We start from the raw sequence: 14,211 nt of genomic DNA, 5'->3' as shown, positions 1-14,211 counted from the left end.
GTGCATTCAAACCATTATGGCCATGTTTTAATGTTACTAAAACCCACTCTTAGTTTTCAAATCTCAGATTTGTTTCTAAAGCTGCTAATGATAAATAATTGAACTCTATTTTCTTTTTCTGGGATGCATTAACTCTTGATTATCTTCTCAACCTGTATTCATCAGTCTTGTTGATAACTATTATGGCAAATGGTCTGTTCCTTGTGTTACTATAGACAATATTTACTTAGACAATCTGTGCAAAGCAGATTTGTTACAATTATAAAATTTATTTTAAGTCCGTTCATTCTTTCATTTTTTTCTGCAAAATTATTTTAAAATTCATGAAAAATATATTAAAGGAGAGTTTCATTTTTTCATTCTCCTAAGGTTTTTGGAGAATTGTTACTTACACAGATCCATGGATGTTTCAGTGCTTCTGAGGCTGTGATGCGTTTGGCAGGGTTGATGGTAAGCATTTTATTGATGAGGTCTTTGGCTTCAGGAGTCACTGTGTCCCATTCTGGTGATGGAAACTTCAAAGACATAAATTTATCAAGAGTTTTAAAAAAACAGATGCATTCAGTCAAATGAGGAAGAGATAAATATATTAACAATTTCATAAGTAGTAAATTTCTTTATAAATTTACTTTTTTGTATAAGTTAAATTATATCCAAAATAGATGAACTGATCTAGATATACTCCATATATAAACCTATATATGCTGAATAGATAAGGGACATACACATATACTAAATTGCATATTACACATAGTGAATACATTGTAAAATTTAGTAAAACAACCTAAGAATTTTCTATTCGTCTCAAAATATCTTTGTTTTATTTGAAAATTAAATTGTATGCAATCTTTCTCATAATTATTTGCAAAAGTAAGTAAAAAATGTGAAGTTGTCACATGTGCTAATGTCATCATGCTATCCTACATTCCACAGCTCAATATGAGATATTATATACTTTCACGTCTCACAAACAGTAAGAGCAAAGATAATAAAACAGCTTCAATTCCTGGGCCAACACTGACCCAAAAATCATGGCTGCTTGAAGTGCTATGGTGAAAAAAAATCTGAGACTACGAAAGCATCATCAGGATTTCAGGTAAACATCTCAAGAAGTTTAATCTAACTATACATTTCACCCAAGTGCATGACAGTACCCAACTCTCAATAACTTCCATTAGTATTCCATCATTATGTTAATAACTATATAATAAAGCTAAGGATCCAAATTTTCTTTACACTAAATTTTTATTGGCAATCATTTAATTTTATTTTCATATAATTAGCTTAATTAACAGATACAATATCCTTTATGGGTTAAGAAAAATTTTCAGCACATCTGTCGCTAAATTTTTATAGTTCATGAATTTTCTCTCTCTTTTTTTCTTTTTTCTTTTTTGGTACTGTGGATTGAATCCAGAGGCACTCATGAGCTACATCCAAAGCCCTTTAATTTTTTATTTATTTTTAAATTTTATTTAATTTTTAAATTTTGAGACAAGTTCTTCCTAAGTTTCTGAGGATCTTGCTAAGTTGCTGAAACCAGCCTTGAACTTGTGATCCTTCTGCCTCAGCCTCCCAGGTCATTGGTATTACAGGCATGTTAGATTTTATAGATAATTTCTATTTATAGACATTTAGCTTTTATAGACAATTGTGAAAAAAACCATCATCACTGTGTCTTGGAATTTACACTTTCAGTAGTTATAGAATTAGCAGTTTGTGATCCAATAGCCAAATGAAAGATGAGAGAAATGTGATTGCTTTGTTATTACCTACAATTTTTGCCAGTTTAACAATGTAATTTTTAAATTCCATAAGCTTATCTTGAGCAGTTATATAAACTTGCTCTTAGGAACTGTTGGGAAAACACTCCTAGCTGTGTCTCAATGTTGGCAGGTTTCCTGACCGCAAATGAGGGGTCAGTTCTGCCTAAAGAAAGGTGGGTCCTTTCCTCATGTTTCTAGTTTCCACAAAGGCACTCCTCTGTGTTCACCAAGCAGTGCATCTGAGGGGACTAGTTCTAGTCTGTAAAGACAGTGATTGTGCTAGCTGTAGCATGCAATGATGATTTGGTCCAATTATTAGTCTGTCTAGAAAGGAAGGCTTCAAAATAAAAAGAATAGACATTTTAAATTTTTGATAGCTGATACACTGATAACCATGTAAATAGAACATTTTCCCAGAAATACATTGAACAGGTTGAGACTGGACAAAATATAATAAAAATTTTCATATCACTTCCACACTGAACTTTTAACTTGTGCATATAACATGGACCCAATACTGCTTGGTATTGGGATGTGTTGGTTAATAATGGAACAAATATGTGACAGTGGTATCATAAGTTATAATGGAGCTAAAATTTTCCATTGTCTAACAATGTTATAGCTATCACAATGTCATGGCACAATGCTTTACTCATGGGTTTGTGGTGACACAAGTGTAATTATATCTACTGTGCTGCCAGTCACACAAGTATAATACATACAATTGTGTACAGTCCATAATACTTGATAATAAACAACTACATTACTGGATATGCTTATGTATTTACCTTACCATGTATTTATTGTTGTTTATAGAGTATACTTCTTTCGTTTCTGAAAAAACAATTGACTATAAAATAGCACACCATGTTACTCCAGCATCACATGTGTAATGGCATCACAGATCACATATTTACTCCATCTGTTGCATCAAGAGGCCACACCAAGTGACTGATCTACACTATCTAGGTTTGTGCAAATATACCCTGATGTTTGTACAATGATGAAATCATATAACAATGCATTTCTCAGACACTGTCTCCATCATTAAGTAACACATGACTACATTTTTCAAGAGAGGAAATTATATCAGGGAATTCAAAGCTAAGTTATCAACAGAAAGTAGATAAACAAATCCTTCCTCTTTAGATACTAAACCTAATTCATGAATATGTGTGTATATACTTTCAATCATTTTAATTATAAATTAAATGTATTAGAATCATGATACTGTGATTATCCAGTATTTTTTTCAATTATGAAACCCATTGTTCAAATAAAAGCTTACATATAAACTCATTAAGGTAAACCAGACCAAAAAATGATATAGTAAAATGATATTCTATTTGGTACATGAATCATTGCAAAGTATTACTGATACACAATTTAAAACCATGTGATAGGCATTTGGGGTTAAAATCCAACTAAAAAGGTAGTAATCAGTTCTGTAGCAGGCATTTTCTTTTTTAATTCTTATGCACTAAAATCTGAACATTTTGACAAGTCTTTCTTCAGAGACTTCAAACTTCTTTACATTTTAGGAGATAGTGAATTAAAAGGAAATACCAAATATGTACATTTGCTACAGTTCTTTCTCTTTATCTTCCCTTTCCTAAGGGAAAAGACAATGAGGGAAACCGCTGAGAATTATGGTTAAATGAACAATGAGAAAATATGACTCTGAGTCAATAAACCAAAACAAACACTCCTCTAAGGCGGCATGAATACTTATTACATACATCATAAGCTCCAGCCTTGATCTGCTGGTAGAGTCTGTGTTGGTCTTCATCCCAGAAAGGTGGATACCCCACCAGTAGGATATAGAGAATGACACCTAGGGAAATGAACATATTGACATAATATAAGTCATACAGACAATAATACATCAAATACATCAATACATCAATGATATTAAGCTGCACCCATCAGAACAGAGAGAACTGCACTGTTGGAAAACTTCTGAGACACATTCTGATCTATTCTGAAGCACCACATGGGGGCTAAGTGCACTACCCCCCTATACTGGAGAACTCTCACCTTGTCTAAAGATAAAAAAAAAAAAAGTCTTGTTATTTTGGGTGACACATTCTTTGGCTTCCTCAAATTCTTATCTATGTAGATTCTGAGTAGGCTGAAAACAATGTGTTTTTATTTTCTCATACTTATTTTGCTAGTATTTAGGACATTTGAGTGATGGCGTCCTGATAATAAACTCAGGCTCTAAATGCCAGTGTCCCTAGGAGTAAGGATAACAAAAAAAGATAAAGCCCTTTTCTCTTCAGTAATCTCTGTCTTCAAAAACAGTTATCAATTAAACATCCAGATGAGCATTGCTGCAGAGGAATATATATATATATATATATATATATATATGTAAAAGGGAAGAGATGGATGAAATAGCACATTAAATTTAAATAAATAAATAATTGTAATATGATTTGATATGTTTTTTCATAAATGTGTAATAAAGTCACTTCCTTTGGTTTCTTAATGAGATTTTTTTTAGAACCATACACAGGGATACCAAAATCTATGAATGCACAAGTCCCTTATACAAAATTGTGTACTATTTGCATATTAACTAGACAGATCTTCCTATATACTTTAAATCATCTCCATATTACTAATAATACCCAATATAATACAAAAGCTAGGTACATAAGTGTTATATTATGCTATTTAGGAACTAAGGAAAATAAAAAGAGTCTGCATGCTCAGTACAGATGCAATTTTTTTTTCAAGTATTTTTGATCCATGGTTAGTTGAATGCACAGATGTGGAAACTGCATACAGTGGGCTAACTATATTTACAAAGTAATTTAATCAATATAAGATTTAACTTTTTAACTTTTGAAGTTAAAATTATATATTCATAGCTTTTTCTTTTTTTAAAAAAAAAACCTATCTGCAGTCTAGATGTCTCCTGTTTTGACACTGTAGTCCTCTTGATCATCAAATGTTCCTCCTGCTACTTTTCAAATACTTTATTGACCTGCTTCATTCAGGTCTTTGGTTTCTTCTCTAGCTCATTATCCTGGAGGAAGTTCTGCCATTCCTCTGACCTCTCCTGTATGCTGTTTCCGTAAGCCTGGAAAACCTGAAAGAGGACAATAGGACTGGCGACTCTCTACCTGGATACCCTGGAACTTTGTTGTTCCCTTAGGAGAGGTGGCTTCATGGCTTCTATACCTTGTCTTTGCTAGGGAGACCTAGCATCATCTCCATTTATCAGTATGGATATCTTTATTAAACAAAGAATACTATTACAGCTAAAATGGCTTGAAGCTATAGTTGAATTGCCTTTGACTTTTACAGCCTATTTCAGGAAGGTGTAGTTCAAAGCAAAGTCACATGAATCATTAACAGAATGCTATAGTTTGGATTTTGAATGTCCCCCAAAGTATCATGTATTAAGAATTTGGTCCCTAGTGAGGTGCTATTAGGAAGTGGTAGAATATTTGAGAGGTAAGGATAATGGGGTGTCTTTAGGTAATTGGGGGCATGCCCTTAAAGGCTATTGTAAGACCTTGCCCCATCTTCTTCCTCTTTTGCTCTCTGTTCATGGGGTAAGTGGTTTTGCTCTGCTTGTGTTCCCACCATAATGTACTGCCATGTCATCAGACCAAAAGCAACAGAACCAATTGATCCTGGTCTGAAACCTCTGAAATTGGAGCAAAATAAAACTTCTCTCTATAACTTATCTCAGGCATTTTCTTATAGTGATGAAAAGTTGACTAACACAGAGTCAAACATTTTATACAATATTCTTAAATTTTTTTAAAAAAAGTATTTAGGCTTTTCAATCAATACTGAAAGTTACTTTACTAGAGCGGAGTTGTTTTTCTTTTAAAAAAGCACAGTGAAGAAAATCAAGATATATTGCTACCTCATCGTCATAACCTAAAACTAATTTTTCCATCTTTACTACATTATAGACTTAGTATGTATCCATTTATATTTATTTTCATATACTTTTTATTTTCAGATGTAATAGATATAATCAAATGACAATGACTACCATGATGATGATGATGGCTGTCTGTGTTTATATTCCCAAAGTGTGAGTAGAAAAGAAGCTAAACCTGGGTAGTTTTAGTCTCACCTACAGTTCAGGGGTGAAGAAGAAAATCTGTTTTTCAATGACAATTGTTTGTGTTGAATCTGGATATTTTCCTAATAATCAGAAGAGTTAGGCTGTTATAAAATTATTAAACAGACTTCACAGCTGAGACATTTCTGCATTCTGAACTCAGGCAGCTCGTTCTTCTAAACTGACTGCAGTTGATAGTTGATGTAGATTTCCCTGGGAAGGGGAAGCTCACAGAGGGCCCATGCCCTGAGAAGAACAGCCAATGCATACAAAGGTACCCACAATTTAATTATTTGAATGATGAGTTTCTATGCAAAATGTATCATAAATAAAATAATAGTATAAGCATTAGAATTAAAAATCACTTTTTTGGACAGAAGACTAAAAAATAAAAAAAAAAAAAGCAAAGGCACTATTGAATAGGCTGATGTGAAATTGTTAATGCCTCTTTCAAAAAAACTCTGTTCCCTAAGCTTCTATCTACTTGCTTATTAGACTAGAATCCTAGGCCAGAATTATGCTCTCTTGTAGTTCTGTTTTTTGAAGTTTCAGATTAACTATGAGAATTGTAGCATAATGATAATGCAATATTAATATGTTCATTGCAGGTAACCTTTTCTGAGTAGTTAGATATGTTTTAATGCATTACTTCATTTAATCCTTGTACAGTGCCTTATAGTAGACATTGTTACTATATTCATTTCATACTATATTCATTTTCATACAATATTCATTTTCATTTCATGAAAAAATGAGGCTGAGAGTTTCAGAAACTTTACTACTTGAGCCAGTTAATGGCCTAAAAATTCCCTCAGCCACTTTACATACATGAATGGGGGCTAAATTTGACATTTTGTGTCATCTGAGAAACATCAAGTTACTAGTGAAGGGGTCCATTTGGTTCTGCCTTAAATGTTTCCTGAAACCACATTTTCCTATCTGCTATGTATTTAAAAGTGTTTGTTGTTTTCGGGAGTCCTTGCCTTGACAGTAAAATTCCAATTCATCTTTTTCTATAACCTTTATATTTAACCTCGTTCTCCCTTGTTAGAGTAAAAAAAAAAAAAAAAAGATAAAAAACAAAACCAAAAAATACCCAATACAGCTTTTTTTCCTCTTCCTATGTAACTAGGGCAGTACAATTTTTGTTTTTGTCTTACAAAAACATATCGGTGAAATGACCCCCTCAAATACTGCGTGTTTCTCATAACCTTAGCTGCTTCTGATAATCACTGCCTACATATTTCATTAGAGGTTACAAAATTATGACATTTCTAATTCTGTCCTAGCTTCTTTAAAGTAAACAAAACAAAACCTGATCAACTGCTTGGTTAAGCTGAGGTGCAGTTCATGTAGGAAAGGATAGAGATTTATTTATTTTCCCATGTATTAACCAGTTTTCAAAATAATTCACTGACTCCCTAATATCCCCCACAGATCAGGACTCTTCTTGAATTGTGGTTATCATTATAAACTCACGGATCTAAACTTTTTGATGTGGTTCAATGAGTGACGCTTCTTTTGCTTAGTCATCTTCCTTGTCCTGTCTCTGATCAGTTGAAGCTTCCTCAGGTAACCTTCTGGGTTCTGTTAATACAAACCTAGTGGCTTTTAATGGTTTCCTTTGCTTCTGGTATAACAGGATACTCCTGTGCCATTCAATACTCTTTATGATCCACACTTGGAATCAGCCACTACTACAAGAAGTTACAGTTCCTTTCAGTGGTAAATAGCATGTAGAGATCAAAGTTGGGCACTTCATGTGCTGTGGAGACTATAGGCTTCTTCAACAAATAATTGAGAAATGAGAAGAGTGGCAAGAGAGAGGAATGGAATCTGTAAGTTAAAAGAGACCTAGGAGACTGGAGACCACACCAGCAACAAAACTGTGGCACAAGAGGGCAAACAGAAAAAACTGTAAAATATCTGATGATGTTAAGCAATTATTATTAATTTTTAAAAAAAATTTAGTGGAGCTGAGGATGCAGTTTGGTGATACAGTACTTGCCTAATATGCGTGAGGCCCTTGTTTCAATCCCCAGCACCATCAAAAATAAATAGATAAATAAAATTTAATTTCATAATTAGTATTATTGTCATAATTTTAAAAGACTCATTTAAAAAATGTATGTATTGATATGACCTTTGGATTTCAATGAAGCCATCATGAGATGGATAATAAGTGGGGGTTTAGATGAAACAAAATCAGTCATCAGTGCATTATACTTTTCTTTCCTTTTGGGTATTGCAAATTTTCCACAACAAATAGTTGAAAAACTACTTTTGACACAGCTGGTTCCACATAATATTTAAAAACTATTTTTTATTATTTCCTGTATAAATTTGTGCTTGGGAGATATTAGAGGTGTTTGATTAATAAGAGTTTGGAGAAGTACTGATTACTGATTAGGCAGAAAGACTACAGTATCAAGGACATTCAAACCTGATTTTAATAAAAGCTAATGTTAGAAAAACAGTTAAACCTATGATCATACTAATCACTGAACGTTTTAAAGGCTGTTCTTAAGAAAGAAGAGATAAAGAAGAAATGTTCAAAAACTCAGTTAGTGGAAAGTTAATATAATAACCTAATCAAGATATCTACTTATCCTTGTGAGTCAACATGTAAAATGCATGTGGAGTTTGGAGATTCACAATTAATTATATAAGTGACAAGTGTGGCTGTTTCTTATCTTGCAATATGATAAGGAAAAAAATCACCATACAATTCAAATAAGGAAAGTGCTCAACCAGCATTCTATCACCTAAAGACCAATGACGGGTGGAGCAAGGGGCTAGAATACCATGGCCAGCAGGACAGGAAGCCATTTTTCAGATGCTGGAAGTACGTACATCATGGTGTAAGAGTGGCAAACTGCCAGGCGTTCTGGTATGAGGTTGAGTTAAATGCCTGGCCTGTATTGTGCATGCGATGGGGAGGGAACCAGGGCAAGAGGTGTGTCCATTTGCCTGACAGGTAAAGCTACTATATAATAACAAAAACATCATGTTATCTGTTCTTTTGCTTATTTTATAAAAGTCAGAAAGTGATTATTTTTAGAGAAATCTTCTGATAATATGAATGCCAAAATAACAGGTTCAAATATCTGGCCATGAAATCTGTGGATCACCTGCATTGGACTAAATGTTTGTGTACCCTCAAAATTCATACGGTTAACCCCTAATTCCAACATGATGGTAATTGGTGGAATGGTGTTTGGAGGCAATTGGGCCTTGAGGGTCATAATCCCCATGAATGGGGTTAGTGACCTTATAAGAAGAGGTCGGAGAGTCAGCTATCCCTCTTATTGCCACATGAGGACACAGTCAGATGGTGGCCATTTGTAACCTCATAAAAGGCCTTACCAGAACCAGATCCCACCATTTGGGCACCCTTATCTTAGATTTCCAGCAACTGGAACTAGTTGTTGATAAGCCTCCTAGTCTATGCTACTTCATTAGAGCAGCCTAACCTGACTACGGTACCACCTGTTTGCAACTTCTGCCATATTGTGAGCCTCAAAATCTGCTTCCTTAAAGGTAGTTGCAACTAGCTGGGGTAGTGCTGTTCAATGCTGGTATACATTGCAAAACTTGTTAAAATGAAAATTTCTGAACCTCAATCCAGAGAATCATTTTTGGCTTTCTACTGCAAAAAAACAAAACACAACAAAACCGACATAACACTAAATTTAAACATAACGCATTAAATTATATGTAAGATTTATGTATACTTTTTAAGTGTATAGTTCAAGAGGGTTAAGTACATTCACAATGTGTTGAAGCAGATCTCCAGAACTTACTTTTCTCTTGCAACACTGAAACCCTATACCCACTAAATATGAATTCCCCTTCCCCTCAGTTCTTTCTACTTCCTGTTTCTATGAACTTGACTATTTCAGATATGTTGTATAAATGGTTTCATATAGTATTTGCTTTCTAGCTATTGGCCTATTTTGTTTAGTATGATGTCCTGGGAATTCATCCTTGTTGTATATGTGATAAAATTTCCTTTATTTTTAAGACTGAAAATATTCTACTGTCTGTATATACCATATTTTCTTTACTCCATTCATCTGTTGATGGACATTTGCTTGCTTCTACCCACTGGCTATTATGAACAGTGCTGTCAGGAACACAGGTGTGCAAATATTTCTCTAAAATTCTGTTTTAAATTATTTGAATATGTACCTAGCAGTGTAACAGCTGGATCATATGATCCAAGAGAAATTTATTCAATAGTTTTGGGGTAGATCCCAGTACTGGTAATTGAACTCAGGGGCTCTCAACCACTGAGCCACATCCCCAGCCCTATTTTATATTTGATTTAGAGACAGGGTTTTACTGAATTGCTTAGTGCCTCGCTTCTGCTGAGGCTGACTTTGAACCTATGATCCTCCTGCCTCAGTCTCCAGAGCCTCTGGGATTACACGTGTGCACCACCGCACCTGTAGAAGCTGAACTTTTAATAAGCGCTTCAGGTCACTTTGCAGAATGCGATCTGTGGTTCACAGTTTGAAAAAATACCAAATTAGGGAGACTACCCCATTCTAGATCTAGAAAGATTTAAGACAATAATAAGTTCAGCATAGGAGGATATTGGTAAAGATTATGTTTTCGAGAGTAAGGCCCCAGGAGTTGAAGACTGCCGAAGATACGAGTGATGAAGAATGAAGGCAGAAAACCTTTCTAAAAATTTGAGGCAAACCTGTGATGACCCAGTGTAAGGAAATCACAGAACTCAAAGAGGCAACAAATTGCCCAGTGAGTTTGAGATTTCCAAATGATAAAAGTATACAATATTTTTTAAAAATTAATTAATGTTACAGTATAATGCCTTTTGACATACAGTACACAAATGGAGCACAACTTCTCCTTCCTCTGGCTGTACATGGTTCAGAGTCACTCCACTTGTGTAATCATACATGTTTATACTGTAATAACATCTGTCTCTTTCTACTGTCCTTTCCATCCCCACAACCGCACCCCTCCCCTTTCCCCATCTACACAAACCAAAATTCCTTCATGCCTCCTTATGGAGTACTCAATATTGACTTATTCCAGTCGAAGTATGAAAAGGCTAGCCTCAGAAATCATGCAACTGCTGAACCTAAATTCATTATAACATAAAAGAAAAAAACGTTTTCCATAAAATTCCAAATTCACAGTTGCTAATTTATTATCACTGATAACTATTCAGAGTGATAGCTAAATAACATAGAGAGGTGGTAGGAGAACATGTGTGGTGTGAGGGAGGGGCCTGTTTGTGGGCTGAACAGCCTTCCTGTCTTCCTTCCTTCTCACCTTCCTGCCTGCTCTCCTTCCCGCTTGCTTTCCTGCCTGCCTTCCATCTTTACTCCCTTTTTAAGCTAGATTGTACAAGGAGCTCTATTAAAAACCAGTGACATCTATAAATATTTGTTCACCATACAATGGAATTGTGGAGGGCACTATATATACAAGAAAGCCATCAAAATCAATTTACTATTGTTAATTGTGGAACAAGGTTCTTGCTACATTAATGCCTATTCTTTACTTTCCAGTAATGGACTAGCTGCTTTCAAAGACCAAGTATAGGTCAGATCATACTCTGTGTGAGATCACAAAAGCAAGGTAATGGTGGCATTTGAGATTTCCTGTGTGCAGGTAATTGCGTGTTTCTAATAAAAATAATGTACAGACTTCTTTTAGTCCCTTTATTGATGCCGTGCTTCACTTTGCTCTGTGTCAACTGCCAAAATGACAAAGAACCTGCTATGATGAATGCTCATAGATTAATTCACATAGAAGACTGGCTGCCACTCTGGTAAGTGGATTGTTTTTGTTATCTGAATTGTGCCATTTCTTACTACACAACTCAAAGTCTACTCTTAAAAAGAAGGACTAATTGGCAACAGCAAGTACTGACTGATGGTTGAAAAAGAGTTTCCCTGATGATAAGCCACAACCTAAAAGCAATCAAATAATATACACATTACTTGGGTGCTGACTACAACAGTGATGAATGAGCAAGGGTATCTTATAAAAAAAATTAATGTAATATAATTTTCATGTCACCTGAGTGAGAAGGCATATAATAAAATGATAAAACAGTAATTTCAAACTAATAGCAGTGAATAAGAAAGTAGCCATTTCCCCAAAAATGTGATATTAGAAAATCTAATTAAAATACCATAATAAGTATATGTGATCCCCAGAACATTTTTAGGCACACAATTTAGAGAAGCACATAGTCCCTAAAGAAAATGGGAATTGGCTGCAAATAAGTACTTTAACTAGAGCTTGTCACAAAGAGGCCCACTGATTGCAGAAAACTGTGAAGAAAAAGGTAAGAATAGAAAAGGGCAAAACAAAAGGTGTGGCCACAGCTAAACTGGGGTTGAAATCTTTGAGCTACCTTTTTCCAGTCAAGAGATTCCATCCCGTAAGTGATCGCACATTTCACAGATATGAAATACTATTATGAAATGATACTTCACTGTTTAAAAAGATTAGATACAGAAGCTACATTATAGAAATGTATTTGAACAGAAAACCGAGAAATCAAGTGAATTCAAATTTGCCAAAGTAACATTAAAATTGAACATGGTGTGCTTACTAAGGTAAGACAGTCGGTCTAAGCACTGATGATATATCAAAGGTTATAAAAAATTCATCATCTGTGCTCACCACAGATCTATTCAGGCTCAGGGCTCAGGTCACCTCACGGTAGCTCCATATGTACACGTGTCATGGATTCTGCTATGCACCCAGGGAACAATCCCTAGGGCAAAGATATCAGGTTTTTTTTAAAAAAATATTTCTTTTAAAGGACCTAATATTCTTCAATATCAATAAAAGTTATACATTGTGAAAAAATGTTTTAAATAGAAGAATAAAATTACTTAGATTCTTTGAGTGAATGGAATTTTATTCAAAAGCTGTAAAATTTGTTCACAATAATATCTTTTACAGAATAAATAAATAAATCATTTAAAAAAGTGTGTGTGTGCATGTGTGTGTGTGTGTGTGTGTGTGTGTGTGGGAGAGAGAGAGAGAGAGAGAGAGAGAGAGAGGGAGGGAGGGAGGATAATGGGGAGGGAATTCGAATTTGGTTTTTAGTTAATCAGCTAAGAGCAACATAATATTCAGCTGATTATCATACAGGCAATGTTAAGTCATCCAATAAAATTTGTTTTTCAAATCTATACTAAGGCGAAATGTCAGTTATCTAGAATCTTCATTTCTAAAGGAAATACTTTGTAGTAATAATAGTAATGGTAACTAACACATGTCTTAAAATAAATCTTAGCAATCCTATGGGAAAATATTATTCCGTTCATCAGAGGAAGCTGCAATGCAGAGACTAAATAACTTGAACTATGTCATACAGCAAGTGTGTTTTCTTCACCACTATCCCTACCCCTCCTACCCATGAGGCAGATAGGAGGAATGCAGGGAGAAAATAGGAAGGAAACTAGGAAAACAAGGAGATAAAGGAGGAGGTCAGGGGAGGCTGGAAATGACCTTCAGACAAGCAGGCAAAGAAAAACCATGAAATGCCCTGATGCCAGTCCTCCTTCTCCTAATTACTCATCAATCATACCATTCTCTCTCTTTAGTATTCAGAGTCCAAACACAACATTCTACCTACACCCCTCTATACCTCACAGTAATATGACTCTATCACATTTTAAAATATGTTTAAAAATATGAGTCTACCTTCCACAAAACCCATCACTGTCTGCCTGACTATAGGGCCATTCTGCTGCTTTTCAAGGTCGTCAGCAGAAACAGACCTGTGCGGGGAGCTAATTTATTGCAAGGGAAATATTCCAGCCATCTGCCATAAGCACTTAGATTTGGACAACAACATTTTGCAAAAGTGCTCTGACTCAAAGGCATTTGAGAGTTCATGCTGAGCAGATACTCAGGTAGGCAGAAGAAAGACAGAACTTGGACCCACCTAAGACCTTATCCTTAAAGCACGTGCCATTTCCAATCTTGTAGAACAATAATGGCTGTTTGCATTTTAAATTGCTATATAGGCTACAACATGTTTTCCTTTAAAGTGTGCCTTATTTGACCCTCCCACTGGATAATATCATTTTACAGGTAAAGAAACCAGCACAGAGATATTAAAGAGACAGGAAGAATAGGTATAAAGACTTAAAACTCAGGTGTGGTGACTAATAATATAGTTCTTTGCTCATAACCGCCTTCATAGGTATGGAGCTAATTCTGAAAACTCAAGTTTAAGATTAAATACTAAGTTGTTGTTTCTAAGCATATAAAACTGATAAGAAATACAGGCTGGGATTATCTATCATTATGAAGTAGGCATGATGAACTTCTTTTCTTTCTATTTAAAATTAA

General features: G+C 34.7%; 1 protein-coding gene across 26 annotated transcripts in view; it reads right to left on the bottom strand.

Moving 5' to 3' along the window:
- Window positions 1-14,211, bottom strand: part of Camk2d (calcium/calmodulin dependent protein kinase II delta) — a 301,168-nt gene that overhangs the window by 50,060 nt on the left and 236,897 nt on the right. For all 26 annotated transcript variants that reach the window (XM_078021724.1, XM_078021735.1, XM_078021731.1 and 23 more), the window contains exons 9-10: window positions 3,506-3,600; window positions 393-515 (exon numbers count right to left, since the gene is read on the bottom strand). In XM_078021724.1, the coding sequence (XP_077877850.1) occupies window positions 393-515; window positions 3,506-3,600 (218 nt within the window). The remainder of the gene's footprint in view (window positions 1-392; window positions 516-3,505; window positions 3,601-14,211) is intronic.

The sequence above is a fragment of the Ictidomys tridecemlineatus genome, chromosome 9 (assembly GCF_052094955.1).
Source record: "Ictidomys tridecemlineatus isolate mIctTri1 chromosome 9, mIctTri1.hap1, whole genome shotgun sequence".
Taxonomy (NCBI): domain Eukaryota; kingdom Metazoa; phylum Chordata; class Mammalia; order Rodentia; family Sciuridae; genus Ictidomys; species Ictidomys tridecemlineatus.
Note: the sequence above shows the minus strand (reverse complement) of the source record. Positions and strands in the feature narration are given on the sequence as shown.